Consider the following 23,071-nt stretch of genomic DNA (forward strand, 5'->3'; position numbering starts at 1 on the left):
ATATTTAATTGAGCATCTCTGTAAAATATAAGAAAAAGTTTTCCACATAACCACAAAACCATGGTCATAACAGCAATATCTACTTTTTGGCTGAAGTGTTTTAAGGTAAATGGAGACATTGTATTATTTCATCCCCAAATATTTCAGCGTGCAGCTCTAAATGATAAAGACATTTTCCCATATAACCACAATACAATTATCCTTCCTAACAAAACTAAAGAAAGACCTATATTATCTAATAATAGGCACATATTTCCCCTCGTGACAAGTTTTAATCCGAGGGGTGAGGGCCCTTGCCCAAGGTCCCATGGCAGGAAGAGAGAGAAGTGGAATTTGCACCCAGGCAGTCTGGGGAGAGCTGTGACCACGGCCAGCGTGAGTCAGAGCAGAGCCAGCCCCCCTACCCCTCGCTGGCGCGTCCTGGTAAAGGAAGTTTTTGAGGAAGGTGGGTGGGGGTGGATGACCCACGCATCTGGAGCTGACTCGCTCTTTCGCAAACCTCTGGGAGGAGCCCCCAGGGCCACATAACTGTCTCCTCCCGGGGGCCAGACTGAGAGGTGCAGGGAGACCGCGGAGAGGAGCCGCCGCCGGACATGGGCAGCCCGCTGCCTGTGCTGCTACTGTTGGCTCAGACCTGCATTCCAGGTAGGGGCTGGGTGCCCGAATCTCTGCGCTGGGGACCGGGTCAGACCGGAGGGAAGGGAGGCGGGAGAGGAAGGGAAGAGAGCTCAGAGTCTGATGACTTGGAGGAGGGCTCAGTCCCCAGCCCCTCCACCCACATTCAAATAATAATTCTCCTGCTGTCTGCAGCCTCACACGGCACGGTACCAGGCACACAGTAGACGCTCAGGAAATATTCGTAGAGCGAAGGCGCTTAACAACAGCCGCCATGTAGTGAGTACGCTCTTTAGTCCAGGCACTCTTCTAAGCTCCTTCCTTGCAACTGCCAACTGGGCGGGCGGAACTATTTTAACCTCGTTTTACAGAGAAACTGAGGCACAGAGAGGTTAAGTAACTGGTCCAAGGTCACACAGCAAGTCCTTGTAAGTGGGATTCTGACCCGCAGGGGGCTCCTACAGCCCTCTCCCCTCTATCAGATCACCCCCTCCCCCCCTACACACACTCACACACACACGCACACACAGACACATTTGCAAGACAGGGAGGACACCGTCTCATTTAACAAAAGGTCTAAAGAAAGTCAGGCTCAGCGTCGCGGAGCCGGGGGCCGGGGACCCAAGGCTCGTCCTTCGAGGTGCCTTCCCTTTCACTATCCTCTAGCCGACGAGACCTCTCACCTCCTTTCTCTGGAAAATCTAAAAAGGGTTGGAAAACGAAAGGAAGTTGAGAAGGAACTGCTGTCAGGGCGCGGCAGGGCCGGGTTGGGGGTAGGGGTTGGGAGATGGTTCGGTAATGAATAACCGGGAAAGCTTTCCGGACCGCGGGAGGCCTAGAATGAGTAACGACTTGGAAGGGGACTCCGAATTTGGAGCGGGGAAGGGACCGCAAGGGAGACGTGATGGGCAGGGATAGGCCTTGGGGCGGAGCTAGTGGGCGGGGCCAGAACTTCGGGGAGGGGAAGTGGGAGGAGCTAACAGTTCCGGAGCAGCTAGTGGGAGCGGGGAGAACTTCTGGGGAGGCCACGGTAGTAGTGGGATTAGAATCTCCGCACGGCTGATACGCGGAGTTAGAAGTTCGGTGTGGACTGTTGGGTGGAGAGAGAGAACGCTGGGGAGAGGCTACGGAGGGGAGGAGAGCCAGTGGGCATTAGTGGAGGGCACCGGGAACGGGGGTAGAACATAAAGACTAGCTGGAGTTGGTGAGGCTAGAACACCCCTAGGAGAGCTCGCGAGGCGGAGTAGGCCGAGGCGGGCGGGGTGGAGGAAAGGACCTAATTGGGAGCCGGGCTAGAACGTCCACACCCGCGGAGAGGAGGGGGGTTGGAGTTTCAGGATGGGCCCGGCGCTCAGACAGAGTGAAAGGGAAAGCGAGCGAGGGCTGGACTTGGGAAGGACCTGTGGACGGAGAAAGAACTTTAGGGTAGAGGGTGGAGATAGAACGTTGGCCTAAGGATGGTATAGCGGTTTGGAAACCAGCCTTGGAACCCAGGGGCGGGCAAAAGTGGAGTCCGAACCTGAGTGCACCTGGCCTGGAGACTTGGTCCAGGTGTTGGGGCTTAAGGGGGCGAGAGCGGGATCCTGGCGCAGAGCGATAACACCTCTCCTCTCCCCCCTCTGCCCCCAGTCTCCTGGGGCCTGCGGTGCATGCTGTGTAAGACTACCGGGAGTTGCAGGGTGGAAGAGTGTGCCCCCGGCCAGGACCTCTGCAGGACCACGGTCCTGCGCATATGGGAAGGTGAGCTGGAGCAGGGAACGGGAGTGACAAAGAAACCTTATTTCACGAGCCATCGGGGAAATACGCATGAAAAAGACACGGAGACCGGTTACAAGCCCCCAGATGGACAAGCATTTAAAACTCTGACAGGGACTTCCCTGGAAGTCCAGTAGTTAAGACTCTGTGCTCCCAGTGCAGCGGGCACGGGTTCGATCCCTGGTTGGGGAACTAAGATCCGGCCTACCACTTGGTGCAGCAAAAAAAGAAAAGAAAAATCTGACGATACTGAGGTCGATGAGGCTGTGGAGATGCGGGCTTTGCTGTTAGGGGGTAAATTGGTGCATCCACCAAACAGAGCCACGTGGCAATAGGCAATATCTGGTTAAAGATGAACATACCCTACAACAAGCAGTTGGACTTCTAGGAATGTAGAGACCCCAGAGAACCTTGGCCACACTTGCCCAGAGACACCTGTCAAAGAATGTTCTTAGACTGAACGTTTGTGATATGGAAAACTGGAAAGACTGAAGTCAGTTGTCAGCAGAGGAAAAACGTTACAGTATAATCACGCATTATACCCCACAGCAGCTTAAATGAAGGAGCTAGGGCTGCAGGTATTAACCTGGATACGTGTCAAAAATGTAAGGTTGAAAGAAAAACAAAAAAGCATGTTGCAGAGTTTGACACCTTTTAATAGAAATAGTATCTAACAATCAAAATAAATAAACGATATACAAATAAACAATAATAAATATTCTGCATACAGAGGTGTTAGAATTACCTACACCTGTGGTTGCCTCTGGACAGAGCGTAAGGGAAGTGGGATTTGAGGGAGGGAGGTAACCAGGAGGCTTTAACTGTCTTTTAAACTTGGTTTCTTTTTTTAAAAAGATCCGAAACAAATATAGGAAAATGCTAATATTTTATAAAGTTTGGTGATGAAAGCACAGTATTTATTACATCATTCTCTTATATTTTTGGTAAGCTCGAAGCATTTTCCTTTAAAGGTTCCTATCAGAGGCATCTCCCTGCTAAGATCACCAAGCTAGGAGGGAGCGGGTAGAAGGATCCAGAAGGTCCCAGGGATGGTGTTATCACTAAAAGAAAGTAGGCTTCCAGTGTAGGGGGTTGGGGGGAGGGTGCATAGCTCTAGAACAGAGAGAGTTGGACTCAAGCAAGAGGAGAGGCCTGGCAGGGATCAGCCCTGGGAGCGGGTGACCTTGTAACCAGGAGTGTCAGAGGCTGGTTGGGCCCAGGGGAGCCTCTGCGGTGACAATGAGACATTCCTTATTGAAGGTGATGAGCTGGAGGTGGTGGAGAGAGGCTGTACCCACCCAGAAAAGACCAACAGGACCATGAGCTATCGGACTGGCATGCAGATCATCACCCTGACAGAGGCCGTGTGTGGGTCAGACTTGTGCAACAAGCCCAGTCCTGGTGAGTAGGGCAGCCCTCACCATCCCCAACCCCAAACCATCCCCAGCTCAACCTCCATCATCATCCTGGTCCTATCCCTCATCCTAGGCCACCCCAACCCCAGCTCCATGCCTTACCCCGGCCCAAACCTTTCCTTATCCTAAACACATCTCCAGCCTGGCTCCAACCCCAACTCAACCTCACCTCCAATCCCGTCCCCAACTTCCTTTTATCCTCAACACGCTCCAACTCAAACCCATCCTCCTTCCAAAGACATCTCTCATCCTATCACCTAATCAACCCCACCTCATCTCAACTGTCCCCAATCCCACTGCCATCTACAAACGCATCCCATCCCTAATCCTATCCCATCTCATATGTGTTTGTGGGGGTGTGTGTATGTGTGTGTGTGTGGTTGTTATTTATAAGATGCAACACCTGCCTTTAAGAAGCCACACACACACACACACACCCACTTGAGAGGTACGTGAGGTATCTCACTGATGTTTTCGCCATGTAACTTTTTTCATGGGACAGGAGATGATTCAAGCAATAGATGCTCAGCAAGGGATACAAAGACCAGAGATACCAAAGACTCAGAGTTCTTAAAGGAAGTCAGAATAGGAGGGAATCAGACAGGCTGCCGTGGGCTTGGAAAGTTCCCTAGAATCGACGATTCTTAAGTTGGGCAACAAATAAGAATGTGAAGAAACTTCCATAAGGCTTTTTGTTGAGTTTCATGCCTTTAGGCTCTGGTCAGCATAAGAAAAAGACTTAGAAAGGCTCAAATTCCCCAAGTTCTCACAGCAGAGGAAGGTTGGGGAGCGAATGGACCCATGGTGCACAGTCAGACAGATTCCTCTTTCTGGCCCTGGTGAGGAAGGAAATGGGTTCAGGCCAGTCTAGTCACAATGACGTCAGGAAGCAGAGCACCTGCCTCTGCACTGGGTTTTTTCCCTTGTTCTTCATCCATCCCGATTACACTAGATTTTCATTTATCCTGACCTTGAACTTTCATCTGTTGGTGGGGACTGAATCAGAGATTTATTTTCAAGGAAATGACAAGAGAGGATGCTGGCTTCCTCTCTCTGTTAGATGGCTTCCTCTCTCTGTTAGATGTGCTGAAGGAAAGCACTTGTAATTGAGTCTAAATAATACTCGTAATCAGAGATAATAGTCAAAATATTTAACCATATTGGTCAGTGCCGCAGAATAATATTGACCAGTCAGAACTGGAGGCCACTTGCTGGGCCTGGTGTCACCCCTTTAGTGGATCTTGAGGACATGAGAGTTCTAAAGCCAGGTTTGCAGGGAGTTCCCTGGTGGCCTAGTGGTTAGGATTCTGGGCTTTTACTGCCGTGACCCAGGTTCAATCCCTGGTCGGGGAACTGAGATCCCACAAGCTGTGCAGCGTGGCCAAAAAAATAAAGTACAGAGAGGGTTGGGAGCGGTCAGGGGTCCTCTTGGGCAGCAGCTGTCAATTCAGTAATTTAATAACATATATCTATATCAGCTTCCCCCCTTTTATCTTTTTGGCCGTGCCACGCAGCATGTAGGATCTTAGTTCCCTGACCAGGGATCGAACCCATGCCACCTGCATTGGAAGTGCTCAATCTTAACCACTAGACCGCCAGGGAAGTCCCTATCAGCCCCATATCTAACACCATTTTACCCTGTTTGTGATGACTAGAATAGTTGGTTAAACCACATCCTGTTCTTCTGTGATACTGGGGACACAGGAGTGACCAAGATAGCCTTGGGCCCTGCCCCTATGGGGCTCATAGTCTAGCGTGTATGTGTATGTGGGCGGGGCTGGGGGGAGGCGGACGGACCCATCACCTGACGGTGACTGCCCTGATTAGTCGCAGCTGGGATGCGGAAGCACATGCAACGGAGTCAGGACCATGATAGGGGAAACAGAGACCAGAGAGGTCAGAGCTGTAATAGGGAAGCACAGTCCAGAATTGTCAGGGCTGAGACAGGGGAAACAGAGGCCAGAGTGATCAGGGCTGAGATAACTAAGAATCAAGAGATACTTGACTCAGGTCAGGGAAGGTTTCCTATACAGGAAGCAACAGCTAAGCTGGATCTTGAGGGATGAATAGGAGTCAGACTGTTAAAAAGACAGTAGAAAGGCTTTTCCAGACAGAGGGAGCAACAGATATAAAGGCCCAGAGGAGGGTGAGAGTAGCATGGCTGGAGGAAGGGCGAGATGGGGCAAGAGGAACTGCTGAAATTGGCAAGGTCACATTATACAGGGCCTTCTAGGCTATGGTGGGGCATATAGACTTCATCTGGGAAACACTGGGAGGTCATGAAAGCGTTTCAAGTACAGAGCATCACTATCAGATTTTTTTTTTTTTTTTTTTCCTGTACGCGCGCCTCTCACTGTTGTGGCCTCTCCCATTGTGGAGCACAGGCTCCAGACGCGCAGGCTCAGCGGCCATGGCTGACGGGCCCAGCCGCTCCGTGGCATGTGGGATCTTCCAGGACCAGGGCACGAACCCATGTCCCCTGCATCGGCAGGCGGACTCTCAACCACTGTGCCACCAGGGAAGCCCTCAGATTTGTGTTTTTTGACATGTTATTCTGACCTCAGAGTGGAAGAGAGATAGGAGGGAAGGAAGGATGGAGGGAAGGTAGATGAGGGGAGACCAACTTGGAGGTGCGTGAGGTTGTCCAGATAAAGAAGAGAGTGTAGGGATTTCCCTGGCGGTCCAGTGGTTAGACTCCGTGCTGCCACTGCAGGGGACGCGGGTTCATTCCCTGGTGGGGGAACTAAGATCCCACATGCCGCGTGGTGCAGCCGAAAAAAAAAAAAAAAAGAAGAAGAAGAGAGTGTCTGCTGTGCAAATGGAGAGAAGTGGTTGGAGTTACGAGCTATTTAGCAGGTAGATGAGCAGAGTGTGATAATGGATTAGATGTAGGGGTGGTTATGCAGTTCTGGTCATGTGGAGTCACCTGTATCAGACCAACCCCCCTGCCAATGATGGTTATAAAAGCTGCACAAATTATAAACAATGATTAAAGTCACTCAAGAGCAAGCAAATGAAGAGAGGAAGTTGAGGTGCTCCAATCTTCGAAATAAGGGGAGCACAGAAGTCGAATTCCACAGACAAGCTGGCTTTTTCCTTGAATGCACTTGCCAATTCACTGCTCTGGAAGGGAACTAGAACGCAAATAGAAAAGAGATCGTCGCTAGACTGACAAGGCAGAGGTTGGAGTCTGGGGTTGCCAGAGTGTCTGGAAAATGAGAAGTAAAATCCTGGAATGCATGGAACTACAGAAAAGGGAGTCCCCAAATCTGCAAATTTCCTTCAAGTCATTGGCAAGCCGTGCATGCATAGGGTGAGACTCCAAGGAACTCTACAGAAAATAGTATCTGGGAAGCTACAGCACTGAGCAGGAATTCCAGCAGGCATATGACGCTGGGGGACCGAAGTTGCCACGCTGGAAAGAGAGGTCTCAGGCTTTCCCCTGGGACCACATCCTAGGAGTAAGGGCAAAACTGAAATAGACCAGCCCTAAAAATGCATACGTCGGATCTTAGACAGAAAGAAAACCTAATCCTCTCTGGCAGAATATAACATCATTTAGAGCTTTTACAAATAGCCGTCTGTGTCTGGCATCTAGTCAAAACGTACAAGGTACCCTGAAGAGAACAGAAAGGACCAACTGACCGGAAACCAAGAGAAAAATCCCACAATAGAAACAGACTTGTCATGAATCATATTTTTTTTTTTTTTTTTTTGCGGTACGCGAGCCTCTCACTGCTGTGGCCTCTCCCGTTGCGGAGCACAGGCTCCGGACGCACAGGCTCAGCGGCTATGGCTCACGGGCCCAACCGCTCCGCGGCATGTGGGATCTTCCTGGACTGGGGCACGAACCCGTGTCCCCTGCATCGGCAGGCGGACCCTCAACCACTGCGCCACCAGGGAAGCCCATGAATCAGATATTGGAGTTACTAGACAGGGGAACTTTAAAAGAGCTATGATCAATATATTCAAGAAAATAGAGGAAAGGTTACTTTTTAGCAGAAATCTGGAAACCAATTTTTAAATGATTCCAACAGAAATAAAGAACAGGCACTAAATAAAACCAAAAAAAGAACAGGAACTAAAATTAAGAACTCAATAGATGTACTTACTGGATATCAGAAACAGTAGAGCAAAAGGATTACAGAACCAGAAGACAGGGCAGTGGAAGTATCAGATGGGTGCCTAGATGTGGAGGATCAAGGAGTCTGCCAGGATTGTACCCTGGGGGACCAGATGGGGCCATCTCAGAGATGTGGAATTCAGGAGAAGGAGCAGTTTGGAGAAGATGGAGAGTCTTGTTGGGGGCAGGTAGAGATTCAGGTGTTTGAAGGGCCTCCAGGAGGCCCTTGGGTATACAGCTATGGAGCTGGGAGAGAAGTCTTACCTGGAGAGAGATTTCTGAGTTCCCAGCAGATAGGTGGAGATAAAACTCTGTCAATGGATAACAGCCCATGGGAGAGAGTGTGTACCATGAGAAATGAAAAAAGGGCCTAAGACAGAGCCTGAGGATCACCCACGTTTAGAAGAGTGACATAAGAAGAAGAGCTCACAGAGGAGACCCACGCGTGGTATGAGCTATTTTGACAGTGACGGCAGCTCGTGTTTTCATTTTCATGGTGGTTCATATTAGAAGATGTGGGCTGTCAGCCTTCTAGTTATTTTTCTTTTGGGAGAGGGTGGGAAAGATCTGGCTTTGGAGGTAGGTGATTCGCCTAATTACAGCTGCTGGCCTGCCCGTGGAGAGCCTTGGCTCAGAGAGCCCTCTCATTTCTCTAAGACTTGGCCCAAACTCAAACTCGGGTATCTGGGGTCACAAAGGGAAGGGCATGCCAGGCTTGGGAATGGTGTGAGCCAAGGCCTAGGCAGAGGGATGACTCTGGTGTTTCCAGGGAAAAGTAACTCATCCACTTGGCCTGGACTGGAAGGTCTGTGTGAGAGGCCAGTTTATCACAGATCGATCAGATGAGGCTTTGACCTCTGACATGATTGGGTAGTGTATTAAATATCTATCGCCGCATTAAAGATTGCCCCAAAGCTTAAAACAAAAGTAAGCATGTATTCTTTCACAAAGTTTTTGAAGGTCATGATTCTGGGAGTGGCTTAGCTAGGCGGTTCTGCGTCTTTCATCATGTCGTAGTCAAGATGACAGTGGACTGCAGTCATCAGAAGGCGCCCAAGGTAGCTTCATTCACACGGATGACCAGCTCCCATGGCTTTGGCAAAAGTCTCAGCTCCTCACCATGTAGACCTCACGGTGGGGCTGCTTGAGTGTCCTTACAACATGGCAGCTGGCTTCCCCCAGAGCAAGTGGTCCAAGAGAGAGCCGGGAAGAAATCTCAATGTCTTGTGTGATCTAACACAGAAGTCACACACCATCATTTCCACAGTATCCTACTGGTTCCACAGGTCAGCTCTATTCTTTATGGGAAGGGACTACACAAGGGACAAATACCAGGAAGCAGGAATCACTGGGGGCCATCTTGGAAGCTGGCTACCACAGGGAACAATAGAAGGGTTTTAAGTAATTGTTCATTCATTCATTCATTTAACAAATATTTATTGAATATCTTCTCGGGCCCCAGCCTTGTGCTGGGTTGTGTTGGGACATAATAATGACCAAGATAACCCTGGCCCTACCCTCCTGGGACTGAATCCATAGAAGGAAACAAACAAGCAAACAAACAAAAAGAGTGAAAAAAAGAAAAAACAGGGAATTCCCTGGCAGTCCAGTGGTTAGGACTCCATCCTTCCCTGCAGGGGGCACGGATTCCATCCCTGGTGGGGGTACTAAGATCTCAGAAGCCATGTGGCATGACCAAAAACAAACAGACAATGAGGGAAACAGACTTGTCACCAGACGGGGATGACCCAGAGTGGGCAGGGCTGGGATTGGGGAGCCCCGGGAGGCACCTAATCCAGCCTGGGAGGTCAAGGAGGGCTTCTCGGAGGAGGCAAAATTGGAGAAGATGGCCTCTGAAGAATGAGTAGGAGATAGGGAAAATAGGGAGCAGGGATAGGGTTCTAGGCAAAGACCACAGCAGATGCAAAGGCTGGGCAGGAGTCAGCATGTATACTCAGGGATTGAGGAAAACCAGTGTAGAGTCTGAGTGGCTGGTGGAGAGAGATGAGGCAGGAAAGGTGACCAGGACCCAGTCTTTGATGGAACTTGAAAGCCACGCTGAGTTTCTTGGATTTTATTCTGAAGGCACTGGGGACCCATGGAAGAGTGTTGAGCAGAGGAGAGGCAGGGTCAGATTTGCGTATTAGGAACATACTTCTAGGGCTATGTGGGATGCACTGGGGTGGGAAGGGCAAGAATGGAAACCAGGAGGCCAGAGAGGAAGCTGGTATTGAAGGAGGTCTGACCTGGTCATGGAGCTGGAAAGGAGGGGATGGATTCTAGAAAGATTCAGGCGGTGGGATGGACAGCACTTGATGATTGGCTGAAGGGTGGGATAAGGAAGAATTGATGCTGAAGTGAGTCCTCAAGGAAGCTGGGTCTCCAGGACTCTCCCCATGGAGTCTCACCCTCCTAATCCTCCCTAAACAGGCCAGGTTTCTAACTTTCCCCGAAGCCGTTACCTCGAATGTGCTTCCTGTGCCTCGTCAGATCTGAGCTGTGAGATGGGCCGGGACAAGACCCTGCAATGCCGCAACCCTGGAGAACAGTGCCTGGATGTGGTAACCCACCAGAGCCTGGAAGGTGAGCCCCAACCTGCCAGCAACTCCCCCTCCCTGCTTTGCTCCTCCCCAAGGCTGCACTTAACAACAACCCCCAAATAACCAGGATTTAAGCAAGGTAGAAAGTTAGTACTCACACAGAAAGTCCAGTGATGGGAAGTCCAGGGCCACTAGGACAGTTCCACAGTCACCAGGAACCCAAATGTCTTCTCATTTCTTACATATTGCTTCCATTCTCAAGATTGCCTCATAGTCCAGGATGGCTGCCTGAGCTCCAGACCTCATGTCCAAGTTCCAGGAAGAAGGAGGGGGGAAAAGAAGGGGCAAAAGGGGGGCACCCCTCCTTCTGTAAATGTTCTCCTTTCTAGAAGTCCCATAAAATCTTTCTACTTAGATCACGTTGACCAGAACTTAGCCACTTGAGGTTCTCCTTTCTAGAAGTCCCATAAAATCTTTCTACTTAGATCACGTTGACCAGAACTTAGCCACTTGAGGTTCTCCTTTCTAGAAGTCCCATAAAATCTTTCTACTTAGATCACGTTGACCAGAACTTAGCCACTTGACTCTACCTATGGAGGCTGGAAATTGTGTCTTTTGGCTAGATATATGGTTGCTTCCAATAAAATGAGGGTCCTATAATGAAGGATGAAGCAGAGGATGGACAGAGGACTGCTACCATGGGCAAATCCAATCTCAGCCCCTCATCAACAATCTGACCTCCTCCTCTGCCCCCACAGAGAGTCCAAGGGATGAGCGCCACTCCCGAGGCTGTGGCAACCTTCCTGGCTGCCCAGGCCCCACTGGCTTCCACAACAACCACACCTTCCACTTCCTGCGGTGCTGCAACACCACCAAATGCAATGGGGGCCCAGGTAAGGGGCAGGGGACCCGACGTGAGGACTGGGATTGGGGTGGGGAGGTGCACTCAGGCTGACTGCTGCTTGCTTGAAGGGAAACCCTCCTCTCTGTTTCCTTCTCTGAAAAGTGGACCTATCAAGCCCTTTCTCAAAGAAGGATTTTGTGGGAATTCAATGAAACTAGCAAAGCTTCACCAAGACCTGTGCTTTATGCTTCTATATCCTCTTGAATCCTTCCACTGCTCACCATCCTGGTGCAAGCCACCATGGCTGCGCACCTAGATTCTTGCAATGACCTTGCTTGTCCTCCTGCTACCCTACAGCCAATGTTCAACACAGCAGCAAGAGTGATTTTTTTTTTTAATAGATCTTCATTGGAGTATAATTGCTTCACAATACCGTGTTAGTTTCTGTTGCACAACAAGGCGAATCAGCCATATGCATACACATGTCCCCATATCCCCTCCCTCTTGAGATTCCCTCCCATCCTCCCTATCCCACCCCTCTAGGTCATCGCAAGGCACCGAGCCAATCTCCCTCTGCTGTGCTGCTGCTTCCCACCAGCCAACTATTTTACATTCGGTAGTGTATATACGTCGATGCTACTCTCACTTCGCCCCAGCTTCGCCCTCCCACCCCATGGCATCAAGTCCATTCTCTATGTCTACCTCTTTATTCCTGCCCTGCCACTAGGTTCATCAGTACCATTATTTTTTAATTCCATATAGATGCGTTAGCATATGGTATTTGTTTTTCTCTTTCTGACTTACTTCACTCTGTATGACAGACTCTAGGTCCATCTACCTCACTACAAATAACTCAGTTTCGTTTCTTTTTATGGCTGAGTAATATTCCATTGTATATATGTGCCACATCTTCTTTATCCATTCATCTGTCAATGGACATTTAGGTTGGTTCCATGACCTGGCTATTGTAAATAGTGCTGCAGTGAACATTGTGGTGCATGTCTCTTTTTGAATTATGGTTCTCTCAGGGTATATGCCCAGTAGTGGGATTGCTGGGTCATATGGTAGTTCTATTTTTAGCTTAAGGAACCTGCATACTGTTTTCCATAGTGGCTGTATCAGTTTACATTCCCACCAACAGCTTACTGTAAATCAAATCATGTCACTCTTCCTCAACCACTTCAACGCCTTCCCCTTGCTTTTAGAATGCAATGCAAAGACTCTACTATGCCCTCTCTAATCCAGCATGTGTCTGTCTCATGGCCTTTGCACATGCAGTACCCTCCACCAGGAACACCTCTCCCCCAGGAGTTCACCTGGCTGGCTACTTCTGATTCGTTAGGTCTCAGCTTTAAAACATTGTCCTCAGGGAAAATTTCCCTAACTCTGCCCTTCAATATAATCTAGATCCTTTGTGTTATTCTGTCTCTATAAATCACTACTGTCCAACAGGACTTTCCATGGTGATGGAAATGTTCTGTATCTGTGCTGTCGGATATGGTAGCCTCTACTATACATGGCTTTTGAGCACTTGATACTTGGAAAATGTCTCCTTTTTATTTTTTAAAAATATGTCCACATGTCGTGAGTTTTCAAGTTTTCTTTTAAAATGAACTAATACATTTTTTTTTTTTTTTTTTTTTTTTTGCGGTACGCGGGCCTCTCACTGTTGTGGCCTCTCCCGTTGCGGAGCACAGGCTCCGGATGCGCAGGTTCAGTGGCCATGGCTCACGGGCCCAGCTGCTCCGCGGCATGTGGGATCTTCCTGGACCGGGGCACGAACCCGTGTCCCCTGCATCGGCAGGCGGACTCTCAACCGCTGCGCCACCAGGGAAGCCCACTAATACATTTTTAAAAGTCTCTTGGTTTTCATTTCCAATGCAGTAAATATCCATAGATATGACTAGCATAAGCAATAATTTTTTATTATTTAATATTAATTTCAATGTCAATGTAAACAACCACATGTGGCTAGTGGCTACCATATGGGACAGTGTAGCTCTAAATCGTAAGTTCTCTGAGGGCAAGGACTGTTTCGTCTTACCCTGTGTCTAGGCAGGTGGGGGCTCGTGGGGAGCTGAGGGTTGGAATTTCTCTCGCAGACCCTAGAGAACCCCCCCAAAAGAGGGTGCTGTTCCAATTCCTGACCACAAGAGGGCTCCACGACATCTAGGGCTGAGAGTTGGGAGTCCTGGGGATGTAATGCTGTGAACCGCTCATGCTAATTTCTTTGGTGTCTGTGTCACTTGGTCTTCTTCCAAGTCCTGGAGCTTCAAAACCTGCCACTGAACGGCTTCCAGTGTTACAGCTGTGAGGGGAACAGCACCCATGGATGTTCCTCTAAAGAGACTTCCCTCACTGACTGCCGAGGCCCCATGAATCAATGTCTGGAAGCCACTGGCACTAATGGTGAGCCATTAGGAGGCTGGGAGAGGATACTTATGGGGGGGATGGGGGGTTCTGCAAGAAGTAACTTCCCATGAAGCTGGACGTAATTGAGGTGGATCATCCTGTTGGAGAAGGTGGGACTTCCTTCAGGAGAGTGCAGAGTGCAGTAAGAAATTAGGACTTGTTCATTAGGAAATGTATACTTGGGCCACAGAAATGTGGATTTCTTTGGGGGTGGGACTTCCGTGGGTGGGTGGGACTTCCGGTGGACCGCCCAGGATCCTATCCTGTGAAGTTCTGGGCAGGTTCCTTTATTCCAGAGGTTCTCAAACTTTGGGCTCTCAAAATTCCTTCTCGCTCTGAAAAATTATTGCTTACATCAGTCATATCTATAGTATTTGTTCATTTTAAAAGAACAATTGAAAACGCACGACATGTGGACATATTTTTATGAAAGAAAAAAAGGAGACGTTGTCCAAAATGAAAAAATTGAACGAGAAGACTGGCATTTTCTACCATTTTGCAATCTTTTTAATGTCTGGCTTAATAGAAGGCAGCTGGACCCTCATATCTGCTTCTGCGTTCAGTCTGCTGCAAGATCACATGTCCTAGGGTTTCTAGGAGACCCCTTGTGAGAGCACAACATATTTGTGAGAGCATGAAAAGGCAAGTGAGGTTTTAGCATTATTACAAAAATAAGCTTGACTTCACAGATCCCCTGGAAGGGTCTGAGGGAAGGAGCCCCAGGGGTCCCAGGACCACACTTAGACCTGCTGCTTTCTCTGGGGGTACCCACCACGAGGTAGTATTCTACCTGGGCAATTCTCACTGGGTACCAGTATTCTCACTGGTACCCAGTGAGAATTCCAGTCCCAGGCCCGAGAGCTGGGAGTCTCACATGGTCTTCTCTCTCCTCAGGACTGGGGAACCCAAGCTACACCATAAGAGGCTGTGCCACCCCCTCCTGGTGCCAACGCCTCCCTGTGGCTGAAGCTTTCAGCCTCACCCATCTCAACGTCTCTTGCTGTACTGGAAATGGCTGTAACCATCCAGACCTGGTTACCCAGCCCCACACGGGGGGTGCCCCCCTGCCTGGCCCTGCCCACCTCAGCCTCTTTGTCACCCTGCTTATAACTGCCAGACTGTGGGGAGGTACTTTCCTCTGCACCTGAACCCCAAAATCCCACTGCCCTGGTTGGATCCAGGGGACCCCTTTGCCCTTCCCTTAGCTCCCAGACCTACTGACTTGCTGTGTGACCTCAGACCAGTGTGCTCCCCTCTCTGGGCCTTAGTTTTCCCAGCTGCCGAAACACCTATCTCAGAGAACTGTGAGAATCAGAGGAGAAAAACTAGAGGAAGGCTACGGGCCAGCAGGCGAGAGCTCTTGTGATATTAATATTGTTGCCGCTGTTATTATTAATTAATATTTGTTTTATTTAATATTTTGTACTTAAATAAAGATTTTTGTATCAGTGAACAAAGCCAGATCTGCCCTTCTCCAGAGAGGACGATTGGGGGACACGTTTCCTCAGGCTCCTGGAATTAGGGGTCATATTGTAGGGCCCAAGCACTCGAGGTCCCAGCCTTGGGAGCTGTCCCATGCAGGCTTCCACCCTAAGCCACTTCCACATCTATTTCTGGGCTCCAAATGCAACCTTCCAACTCACTCACCCAAGCACTAACCTTCCAGTCTCTTCTCCCACATCCAAAGGTCCAGACTACTTTGTTGTTCTAAGGAGACATGTCTGCATTTCCTAGGGGGCTCTGAGATAGGAGATGACTAGGAGATGACCCCTGGATGCCCTGCAGTGACGAGTAGAGACTGGACCTCATTCCCCTGCTGCCCTGGGGGCAGGAGATAAAGGCTGGGCTATATTTCCTAGGATACCCACAGACAAACTGAGAAAAAGACAGAACTACCATTTCAGTGGGACTGAGTACCATGGCAGAATTCATGTTTTCCATGGTTCGCTGAGGCAAGCCCACAGACACACAATTACGTTCCCCTGGGGCCCTATGGCTGATGAAGAAAAAGGGCATTTTCTGTGGTATTTGGGGGCAGGTGAAGGACAGGGTTTCTTTTCTTTTCTTTTCTTTTTTTTTGCGGTACGCGGGCCTCTCACTCTTGTGGCCTCTCCCGTTGCGGAGCACAGGCTCCGTTCGCGCAGGCTCAGCGGCCATGGCTCACGGGCCCAGCCGCTCCGCGGCATGTGGGATCCTCCCGGACCGGGGCACGAACCCGTGTCCCCTGCATCTGCAGGCGGACTCTCAGCCACTGCGCCACCAGGGAAGCCCATCTTTTAAAATATAGTAGTGTGTGTATGTCAATCCCAAACTCCCAGTTTTCCCTCCCCCCCGAGGGACAGGCTTTCTTTTTAGGATCTCCTCAAATCACATATCAGCAACTGTCTCTGTGGTTGCCTAAAGGGATGGGGTCAACATCACCACCCCTTGAGCATGACTGGCTCCGTGACCGCTTTGGCCAAGAGAATGTGGTGGAAGTGACGCCATGCCATGCTCTGGGCCGGGGGTTTCAGAAACCGTCCAACCCTGGGGAAGCTCGTTGCTGGGTCAGAGTCCTCCTGCACTGAGACTGCCATGCTCTGAGGACACCCAAGCTACTCGTGCTTGGATGCCACTTGAAGACAGAGCCCCAGATGTTCCAGCCATCTCAGCCCACACACCAGCCAAGTGAGTGAAGGAGCTACCCTGGACACGGCAACTCCAGCAGATGTAATGTGCAGGAGACCTGAGAAACCCAGCTGTTTTCATTTCCTAGGGCTGCCGTGATAAATTACTACAAAGTTACAAAGGCAGTGGCTTCAAACAACAGAAACTTATTATTCTCTCGACTTCTGGATACTAGAAACAAAAAAATCAAGGTGTTGGCAGAGCCATGCTTCTTCTAAAGTCTCTGGGGAAAAATCCTTCTGGGCCTCTTCCTAGCTTCTGAGGGTTGCCGACAATGCTCGGTAGTCCTTGGCTTGTGGCTGCATCACTCCAGTCCTTGCCTCTGTTGTCACGTGAACTTCTTTCCTGTGAATAGGACTGTGTGTCTCCAGATCTCTCTGTCCTTATAAGGATACCAGTCATTGGATTTAGGGGCCCACCCTAACGCAGTTTGACCTCATCTTAACTTATCACATCTACAAAGACCCTACTTCCTTATAAGGTCACATTCATGGAACCTGGGGGTTAGGATTTCAGCATATTCTGGGGGGACACAATTCAACCCACACCACCAGCCAACAGTCAGCACCAAGGTTTCAGATATGAATCAGCCCATCCATCTCCAGCTGTTCAAGCCAGCCCACTTTGGCCCCGGTCCACTGTGGAGCAGATACGCACTGATCTCACTATGCCTTTTGCTCAAATTCCCAACCCACAGAAACATAAAATAAAGAGGTTGTGGTTTTACATAGCTGAGTTTTGGAGTATTCTGTTATGCTGCAGTGGTTGGCTGAAACAGTCACTTGTTTGTCTGTTTTTTTGCTCACTCTCCCCACTAGAATCTCCCTAAAAGGCAAGCCCTTCTATTTGCTCTCTACTGTATTCTCAGTACCTAGATTAGCGCCCAGGACATGGCAGGTGATGAAGAAAGGAGGGAGGGAAGGAAGGAAAGACTACATCTTCTGTGGTACCTTACGACAAAACCTGGGCTAGGGCTATATCTCCCATGATGCCCTAAGGCAGAGATGAGGCTAAGATGACATTTTCTAAGATGCTTCATAATTAAAATTGAGGCTAGTTTCACCTTTCCCGTGATGCCCTACATCACGTGTTACTGAATTAGATGGGAGGCCCCCCCATCGTGGGGCCCTAACGGAACCAAAGCCCCGCCTCCCACCCGACCTCAACCCCGTCCTTCAGGAAGTTCTTTCCCGCTCAGGTTCTGCCAATAACGAAATTGAGTTTGGCGCGAGCAAGACAGGTTTTTATTCAATGGCCCAAGAATGGAGAAGGGAAGCTCTGATTACAACCGGGGACAAGCTTTTTATAGAAAAAGGTGAAAAAGGTTATTGGGGGTGGAGGTCTTTTGTCATCCTGATTCACGGAAATGGGTGGTGATTTCCCAGAATGCAGTTCATGCCTTTTTCTGCCCTTGTTCGGCCCTCGAGTGTCTGGGTGGGAATTGGGTTGAACCAATATGGCCCAGTGGGCAGAGATCTTATTGTTACAATGAGATGGTAATGAGCTGTAGAGCAACCTTTATCCCAGTTTTGAAGTTCAGTCAGCTTATACCGATGTCTTATGGTTAACGCTCTCTTGTTCCTGTCTTGTAAACACAGCTAGAAAATACAGATACAGTCAGGTTTTTTGCAAGTTTGCCCAGAGTGAGGTTTTTATTAGAAATGGGAGGGGTGGGGGGTGGCTTCCTTACCTCCTTGTGTAAGATAGGTGTACATGTTTTATAGAGAGAGTTTAAGTGTGGGTTAGGGACCCTCGGATTGCTCCCCTGGGTGACAAGTGGAGGCTAGGATTGCATCCATCATGATACCCCACGGCAGAGATTGGAGGCTAAGGAATACATTTCCCGTGATGCCTTACAGCAGAAATTGAAGCTACGGCTGCATTTCCCAGGAGACCCTATGGCAGAGATTGGAGTCTAAGATTGCATCTCCCATGATGCCCTACTGTGGGGATCAAAGGTTGGAAATACATGTCCCATGGTGCAGATATTGAGGCTAGAGATAAATTTCTCAGAATGTTCTACACCAGACCTTGTGATCAGGACCTCATAGTAAATGGCTCCCAAGTTTTTGTTCAGGGATCTCTGTTGCAAGAAATAAAATCTGTTTAAGCTGACTCAAGCAAAAACGACAGCTTTATTGGAAGTTTAGATCCGAGCAAGAGCTAGGTCTCTGGGCTGCACCAGGGACAAGAAACAGAATTGAAAAGCTGTGTGAAATCAATGTTGTCTCTGTTTTGCAAAATCTCTCTGTCCCTCTGTGTCACTCTCTCTCCTACCCTGAGTGTGTGGTTTCCCTCATGGGCTGGGCTTTCACTTTATTTTTGTCTCTTCACAGACTACCTTCTGCTTCAAGCATAGTAGCCAAATATGCCCTTGAAATGTCAAGAACTACTTTTGTCTGGTTCTAAAATTTTAACGGACAGACTCTTCTCTGGTGGGGTCCAGTTTGGGTGAGGGCTCTGCCTACGACCTCCACGGCTATGGCCAGGGAACTTTACGTCAAAGCCACCACATACAGTTGTTCAGGTTGTAAACAGGCATCCACTGGTCGGGCAATTCTCATGATAAACAACCCACTTGGCCAGAGCTGAGAAAACAACCTCTGTGAGAGAGAGCCTATCACAAGGATGGGGGAGCAATCGAAAAAGAAAACTACCACTTACAGTGTTTTAATCTGCAAGCAGGGCTGCCTCCATGTATTCTATGTGAATCGAAGGCAATATGGTAGCCAGGGCTGTATTTAAGAGGACACCCAACTCAAAAGGGTTGAAACAAAGAGGAAATTGATTATCTCACAGAACAAGAGCACAGGAATTAGGGCGGTTCTTGGGTTGACTTATTCAATGTTTCCATTATGTCCTGAAGGATCCATTCAAGCTTATCTACCTCATGGCCTTAAGATGGCCACTGCAGTTCCAGACATCACACCCACATTCAGAAGCAATAACAAAGGGCCATCTCTTCTTGGGTGTCTTTTTTTTTTTTTTTTTTTTGCAGTACGCGGGCCTCTCACTGCTGTGGCCTCTCCCGTTGCGGAGCACAGGCTGCGGACGCACAGGCTCAGCGACCATGGCTCACGGGCCCCGCCACTCCGCGGCATGTGGGATCCTCCCGGACTGGGGCACGAATCCGTGTCCCCTGCATCGGCAGGCGGACTCTCAACCACTGCGCCACCAGGGAAGCCCTTGGGTGTCTTTTTTAAAGCAAAGAAAGCTTATCCCAAAACTTCCAGGCTGACTTGCTCTCCCCACATTTTATTCACCTGATTTGTTTCATACCCCCATGCCTATAGCATTCACAGAAAGGGGCATGGAACCACAATATTTGGTGATGTATATTCAGACCCTACTCCTAGGGCTTCCTACACATCATCTGGCTATTAAAGAAAGGTTGATGCCTGAACAAAATCAGGATTCTTTTAGGAAGCAACAAAGGAGGAGGGAATGTGTATTAGGAAAAAACACCTACCCAGTCTTCCTCCTGTATAGGGAACAACTCAGTTCTTCCCTACAGTGTCTTTCTCCTGTGTGTCTCCTTTATTCTCACACTACTACCACACTCACAACACTTCTGGTCACCAAATGTGGGGGTGGGGTTCCCCCCCCACACCAAGCAATTCTCTGTGACACCTTCTGGTCAATTCTGACACTACCTACCTGGAAATAGCGTCAGATCCCACAGATTAAGGGCTCAGTCCCACAGTCCCCACTTCAGATGACAATTGAAAGTCCAGATTGTGCTCCTGACCAATCAGCTACAAATCAGAAGTTCTCATGACCCCCCTCTTCAGGTTTGATTAACCTGCTAGAGGGGCTCACAGGACTCAGGAAAACAATTACTTACATTTACCAGTTTATTATAAAAGGATACAGAAGAACACCCAGATGGAAGAGATGAATAGGGCAAGGTATGTGTCAGGGGGCACACAGCTTCCATGCCCTCTCTGGGCATGTCATCCTCCCAGCACCTGCACGTGTTCACCAAACTAGAAGCTCCCTGAACCCCATACTATTGGGATTTTTATGGAGGCTTTATCATGTAGGCATCATGGATCATTAACTCCATTTTCAAGAGAATGGGGATCAGGGCTGAAAATTCCATGCTTGTAATCATAGTTCGGTCTTTTCGGTGACCAGCCCTCATCCAGAAGCCCACCAAATATCACCTATTAGAACAAGAGACACTCTTATCACCCAAGAAATGACAAGGATTTCAGGATCCTTGTGTGGGGAACTGGGGTCAAAGACTAAATATTAGAACAAAAGATTCTCCTGGTGTTCTTATCACTTAGGTAACTACGAGGGTTTCAGGAGCTCCGTGCCAGGAACCAGGGGCAGAGACCAATATATATTTTTATTATCTCGCAGAATAATGCTGAGAAAACAACTAACAAAATCCCTGGACCTCAAAAACTCAAGAATAGTCAACGCACGGTGTGCAGCCCATCCCCCCAGAAGAGCAGGCACAGCAGTTGTCTCCCCAATGTCTATTTCTGCTTGAGAAATCTAATTTCACCTCTGACCTCATGGTAGGGGGAGCCTGTGGCTCATATCTAATTTAACCAGCTTAATCTCATCCCCTGGCCAATGATATTGGTTCAGTGATAGGCAGGTGGCATCATCTGGACCAATGAGACACAATGGAAGGTTTTTGGGGGGCTTCTAAGGAAAAATGTTTCCTCACTCTGCTGAGGGAGCTTCTTCAAGTCTCTCCTCTGCTCAGTCTCCCACAGTCTGACTCTCTCAGTCTGTCTTTTTCTCTCTCTATCCCTCTCCAAATGTGAGGGAAAAGTGTGGCCCCAGAGGTATTTGCCAGCCATCCTGCAACACGAAGGGACTATTTACCCTTAGGACAGACCATTTTGAAGCCAGTCATACCCAAGAATTTTTTTTAAATAAATTTATTTATTTTATTATTTTTATTTTATTCATTTAATTTTTTTGGCTGTGTTGTCTTCGTTGCTGTGCGCGGGCTTTTCTCTGGTTGCGGTGAGCGGGGGCTACTCTTCGTTGCAGTGCGCGGGCTTTTCATTGTGGTGGCTTCTCTTGTTGCGGAGCACGGGCTCTAGGTGTGTGGGCTTCAGTAGTTGTGGCACGTGGACTCAGTAGTTATGGCTCATGGGCTCTAGAGCACAGGCTCAGTAGTTATGGTGCACGGGCTTAGTTGCTCCGTGGTATGTGGGATCTTCCCGGACCAGGGCTCGAACCCGTGTCCCCTGCATTGGCAGGCGGATTCCCAACCACTGAGCCACCAGGGAAGCCCCCCAAGACTTTTTTATATGTGAAACAATCCTCTTTTTCTTAACCCAGTTGGGTTGGATTTTCTGTCACTGGCATGAAAACCCTAATGGATAAAGTACCCTGAAGTAGGATAAGGACAGGACCACCTCAGGTGGAAGAAAAGGTGGAACCAAAAAAGACAGATGAGGGCTTCCCTGGTGGTGCAGTGGTTGAGAGTCCGCCTGCAGATGCAGGGGACACGGGTTCGTGCCCCGATCCGGGAAGATCCCATATGCCGCGGGGCGGCTGGGCCCGTGAGCCATGGCCGCTGAGCCTGCGCGTCCGGAGCCTGTGCTCCGCAGCGGGAGAGGTCACAGCAGCGAGAGGCCCGCGTACTGCAAAAAAAGAAAGAAAAAAAAAAAAAAAGACAGATGAGAACCAAACCAACATCCCACAGGGTGCCCTGCAGCTGCAGCAGGAGACATTGGTTAGAGCCATGAGCAGGGGACCTATAGGTTCTTGGGAGGAAAGATAACCCTTAGCTAACCCCTAACCCAGTATCCCAAATCCAGGTTGGACACCTCTTTCCCACTTATCTTAACACAGAGAACATGAGCCCTGGGAAGATTAGAGATTATCCAGCACGACACCTCTTTCCCCAGTTTACAGAAAGGTAAACTGAGAATTGAAAAGGAAAGGAATCACTTGGAGCTGTGGCCCTGGGGACATAGAGGTTGATGGGAGCTTGGCTCCCAAGGACAGAAGGGATGCTGGGAGCCATGGTCCTGGCGATACAGAGGTTGACAGGAGCTTGGATCCTGAGAACTCGGCACTGAGGACAGAAGAGGTGCCAGGAGCTGAAGTCTGTTGGAGGACCTGGATATAGGAGTTTTTGGTAGTGATGGAGATAAAGAGCAAGGATTTTCATAGTTGGCATATCCCAGTTTCCCTGATTGTCAAATGGTGGTGGGAGAGGTTGAGGGCTCCTACCTTCCATGGTTTCTCGCTCTTCCTGGGTCCTAAGGGTGATATCCTGCACCAGGTCTACAAGGTCCCACAGAAGTGGGCTCAGGGAGACTAACGTCCCAGGAGGGAGAAGGGACTCAAGTCTGGAGAGGTGAGTCAGCACCAACAATGGAAGAGAAGCAGGGAGAGCACATAGAGAGACAGGGACACAGAGAGAGACTGGGGCTGGAAGAGCAGAGAAGCAGGTTGGGGAAGTTAGACGCTCGGGCCTGGGAGGGGTCCACCGGAGCCTCTCCCTCTGGGGAATGATGCAGAAACACGGAGTTTCTGGTGAGGACAGGAGGGAGGGTGAGACCTGACCCCAGGGCAGCCTAGCCCTGCCCTGGGAGATCCTGGACCTGCCCAGACAACAAGCTGCTGCCTCCCTCTCAGAGTGGCTCAGCTCACAGCCTGTCACATGACAGTTTCACCCTCACGCTCACCTGTCCGCAGAATACCTCTCAGAGTCACCTTT

At 49.4% G+C, this 23,071-nt stretch overlaps 1 protein-coding gene across 3 annotated transcripts; it reads left to right on the forward strand.

The window, feature by feature from the left end:
* Positions 1 to 400: 400 nt before the first annotated feature.
* On the forward strand, positions 401 to 15,161 carry PLAUR (plasminogen activator, urokinase receptor). Of its 3 annotated transcripts, none has more exons than XM_067721295.1 (7): positions 405 to 645; positions 2,245 to 2,355; positions 3,631 to 3,771; positions 10,339 to 10,491; positions 11,207 to 11,341; positions 13,555 to 13,701; positions 14,599 to 15,161. In XM_067721295.1, exons 1-7 carry the CDS (start codon positions 594 to 596, stop codon positions 14,850 to 14,852), a joined length of 993 nt encoding a protein of 330 aa, XP_067577396.1. In that variant the 5' UTR covers positions 405 to 593; the 3' UTR covers positions 14,853 to 15,161. The 3 variants fall into 3 exon arrangements, with proteins under 3 accessions (XP_067577397.1, XP_067577396.1, XP_067577395.1); XM_067721294.1 differs by having other exon boundaries at positions 409 to 645; positions 2,245 to 2,354; positions 3,627 to 3,771; XM_067721296.1 differs by lacking the exon at positions 3,631 to 3,771 and having other exon boundaries at positions 401 to 645.
* Positions 15,162 to 23,071: the final 7,910 nt, after the last annotated feature.

The sequence above is a fragment of the Pseudorca crassidens genome, chromosome 20, assembly GCF_039906515.1.
Source record: "Pseudorca crassidens isolate mPseCra1 chromosome 20, mPseCra1.hap1, whole genome shotgun sequence".
NCBI classification, from domain to species: Eukaryota; Metazoa; Chordata; class Mammalia; order Artiodactyla; family Delphinidae; genus Pseudorca; species Pseudorca crassidens.

Coding starts and splice junctions, on each gene's coding strand:
- PLAUR (XM_067721294.1), top strand. CDS start 594: ATGGGCAGCCCGCTGCCTGTGCTGCTACTGTTGGCTCAGACCTGCATT. Junction 646..2,244: donor GGCTCAGACCTGCATTCCAG/GTAGGGGCTGGG, acceptor CTCTGCCCCCAG/TCTCCTGGGGCCTGCGGTGC. Junction 10,492..11,206: donor AACCCACCAGAGCCTGGAAG/GTGAGCCCCAAC, acceptor CTGCCCCCACAG/AGAGTCCAAGGGATGAGCGC.